The 4090-nt window shown below is 29.1% G+C and overlaps 1 protein-coding gene across 1 annotated transcript in view; it reads left to right on the top strand.

The window, feature by feature from the left end:
• LOC132705826 (TBC1 domain family member 1) overlaps positions 1 to 4090 on the top strand; it is a 75884-nt gene that overhangs the window by 32195 nt on the left and 39599 nt on the right. Inside the window, exon 2 of the mRNA XM_060676730.1 lies at positions 3849 to 4043. Coding sequence (XP_060532713.1) covers positions 3849 to 4043 — 195 coding nt within the window. The remainder of the gene's footprint in view (positions 1 to 3848; positions 4044 to 4090) is intronic.

Genomic DNA, 4090 nt, shown 5'->3' with positions numbered 1-4090 from the left:
ATCACGTCAAACGTCACTCAGTGGATGTGTTCGTGAAGCTTTAAAAAAATGTACCATAGAAAATATACTATGTAAGACGTTGAAAAACTTCAGTTTATTAAGCATTTGCTCCGCTCGTGCGAAATCAAACTCGTGAATGGAATGACGTTTATCACACTTTGGGTATAGGAAACAGTCATCTGCCACTTAACCTCGTTTAATTTGCTTAGCTTTCCGTTTACGGTACCTTGGAGTTCCAGTAGTTAGTTTTTATTTGAATCGATGAATTGATTTCGCGAAATAAATGCCTTGTTCTAAAAATTGAACTAGGATGGCTTTTACTTGATGAAAATCCATTTAACAAAATAAATAACAACTAAAAGTTCAGATTTTCACGAAATTATATATATATATATATATATATATATATATATATATATATATATATATATATATATATATATATATATATATATATATATATATATATATATATATATATATATATATATATATATATATATATATATATATATATATATATATATATATATATATATATATATATATATATATATATATATATATATATATATATATATATATATATATATATATATATATATATATATATATATATATATATATATATATATATATATATATATATATATATATATATATATATATATATATATATATATATATATATATATATATATATATATATATATATATATATATATATATATATATATATATATATATATATATATATATATATATATATATATATATATATATATATATATATATATATATATATATATATATATATATATATATATATATATATATATATATATATATATATATATATATATATATATATATATATATATATATATATATATATATATATATATATATATATAAATATATATATATATATATATATATATATAATTTCGTGAAAATCTGAACTTTTATTTCGTATTTATTTTGTCTTGTTCCAGTTGCCACCTTCCAGCGGAGCCTAATAGCAAATTCTCGAAATATGTGGACGGATAAGGATAAGATAAAATAATTCTCTGCGAAAGTTATCCAGAATAAAAAAATTCTCAAAGATCCGCTACGGAGAACAGAGGAGAGAAAAAAATGTTTTTTCGATGTTGAATTGATCTGTACCGACTGTCTTATATATCGATCATTGCCTAAGCGAAAATATTTTAGGTTCGCTAATTATTCATCTGCAGTTATTAAGTCTAGTGGTCTCAAGAAATGGATCGTTATAAAAAAATATTGTCTGGTCTATCTCCAAGTTCTATGCCATATTTGAAAATCCCTTAAGATTTGTTGTGGCATATGCTGTCGATGCTTAAACCCCTAATTCTATAATTCGATATATTCTATAAAACTCGATATTATTCCTGAATTTATTTTGGGGAATATATATTGGTAGTAAAATCGACATTGGCCAAGTAAAAACTAACATGAATAGTATAAATATATTATACTTAACCCGAAATTACAATTTTTTGACATCATAAAAATGACACCATAAAAATGATAACACATCTTAGAATTGCTTAAACTGGACAATAGATAGAAACACCATTTGGTGTAACTTTGTCTATAAAATATATTGAGTACCCCTGATTGCAATTTCAATGCGTTACGTGTTTAAAAAACGTAAAGGCAAATACATTTTGCCCTGTTTTTTTGTTTAAAGGTTAATTTATTTACAATTTTGTTAGTTTTCCCGATTCTCTTATCAATGGTCGTGACTTGCCTTGCCTGTCATAAACGGAAGACCCTTTACCCTTAGTAAACCGAGCAACAAAAAAACGATTTACAAGTCGACACCTTAGAAATTCATTTGCACTTTGGCATTCGTGGTGTTACAGTCATTATTTGTTATATTTGGACTGTGGCTGGGTGATGGTGACGCAAAGTGGATTTGCAGATAGTGTATGCGATGTATGAGAGTAATTAGATTTCTCACTTTAAACATTGCAACAAAAATTAAAAGAAAATGGCCGATTTACTGGCCGACACTGACAAGTAGTTGAATTAAAGTGACCCAACGATTGGTGAAATGGAGACAAAAATATTAACCTCAAATAGAAAAAAATATAAATTGTTTAGTCGAGGCTTGATTCGACATGCATGGACACTATAAAGAAAGGCTTATCGAACTGCATTTTGAATGAGTTTGAACCTAGAGGAAAAAGAATATTCATTTTGCTTTGCTACTAAAGATTGCTCATTAGACTACCACCAGGACATTACAAGTGAACTTCTTGAACATACAATGAAAACTTCTTTTCATCCAAATATCTTACCAGGCAGAGTAATAGTTTATGATAATGCTAGTGATCACCGCACTTTAGCCAAAAAAGTACCAACGATCAGCAGCAAAAAAAAGGTATTGCAAGAGTTCCTTGGTGAGTATATTGAGGATACTTATCCAAAAAGCTCACTTAGTTACGGTTTTGAGAACCAAAGCGTATGATAAAACTTATCGCGTAGACGAGGTCATGAAAAAATCCGGTAATATACCCCTTAGATTACCATCTTCTCACTGCGATTTGAATAATATAGAAATTTATGTAAACTCATTGTGAATTAATACCAGAGAACAGTTGGGGACAATGTGCTATTCATGTACTGAAAGGCGAAAATAAAAAACTTGGGACAACATAATAATATTAATTATATCCTTGGATGATAATGATATAACAGATTCAAATTATTCTTACGACTTATTTTATTTTAATGTGTGTTATAGAGTATGCAATACAACAGAATGTATTCATTTTCCTCACTCCTACCCGTATTTATTGGCCCATAAATGTCTACGAGTAGATAGCAACATTAATAGCATTATTGCAGTCATGATGGTACATCTGATATTATGGCTTGTATGCTAAAATGTTATTACGTTTTTATTATTTGGGTACGTAGTGTTTGTTATATTCTCACTGCAATTATAAAGTATTATTATTTCGGTTGTTCGGTAGTTTTGTTTTGGTAACGTAATAAAAGACCTTAACTATTTAAACAAACTTCTAGAGGCTGCTGTAACACTATCTACTAAACTTCTATATTCCTCCTGCCTCAGTTGTTGATGAATCGCACTTGCTGATGTTTCGCAAATAATCCTGTAGGCTTCATCAGAACTTAACTGAAACTGGCTCGCATTTTACTCTGTATCTGCTTATATATTATTTGAGAGAGTTGATAACCGATGATTTTTGTAAACAGAATGATCCAATGTGAGGTCTGAGTTTCTATTGATAAGAATATCTAAGAATGGGAGATTATTTTTGGTTTCTAATTTAATAGAAAAATGTACGTTAGGGTGTATAGAGTTTAAATGTCTAAGAAGATCTTGGAGGCATTGTTGACTATGAGGCCAAATGATAAAAGTATCATCAACGTAGCGTTTCCATAATTTTAGTTTAGATGGAAATGCTTCCATAAATATATTCGCGATGATTAATGATAATCGAGAACCCATAGCGACGTTTGTTATATATCTAAAATAATGTTGAGAGTTTCAGGAATAGGTACTTTAGTAAAAAAGGATTCTCCGTCTAAACTAACCAGAATATCGTGTGTATTTAATGTAATGGCTTTTAATTGAAACGGAAGGAATTAAGTAGGAAACTATCAGATTTCTCTGCAAATGTTGTAATATAGAAGCTAGATATGTTGCTAGAGAATACGTCCGCAAGTTGGATTCACGATCGACGCAGGAAGAATACAGAAGTTTAGTAAATGGTATAATAAAAGACATTATTTATTTAAATTAATTTTTGATGCTTAGGTATTTTTCTCCACGTGTAACTATTTTTTCTTTTCAGTTGAGTTTGGGAGTGGAAGATGGTATTCTGCAGGCGTACAATCCGGACTTTGAGCTGCAATTTTCGCACAGGGTCCACCAAATGACCAGGTTCTCGCAAGCTGACATTGACGCGTGTACTTTTCTCTACCTCTTGAAAGATGACGGCGATAACCTCTTGTATTGCTACCTGTTTCAAGCGCAGAAAACGACTGACGTAAGTGCGTTGCGGGCGATTAAACGAAACAAAAAAAAACAAATGCA

This window comes from Cylas formicarius, unplaced genomic scaffold (genome assembly GCF_029955315.1).
Source record: "Cylas formicarius isolate icCylForm1 unplaced genomic scaffold, icCylForm1.1 PGA_scaffold_8__14_contigs__length_24414737, whole genome shotgun sequence".
NCBI lineage: Eukaryota > Metazoa > Arthropoda > Insecta > Coleoptera > Brentidae > Cylas > Cylas formicarius.
This window is presented reverse-complemented; position numbering and strand designations above follow the sequence as displayed.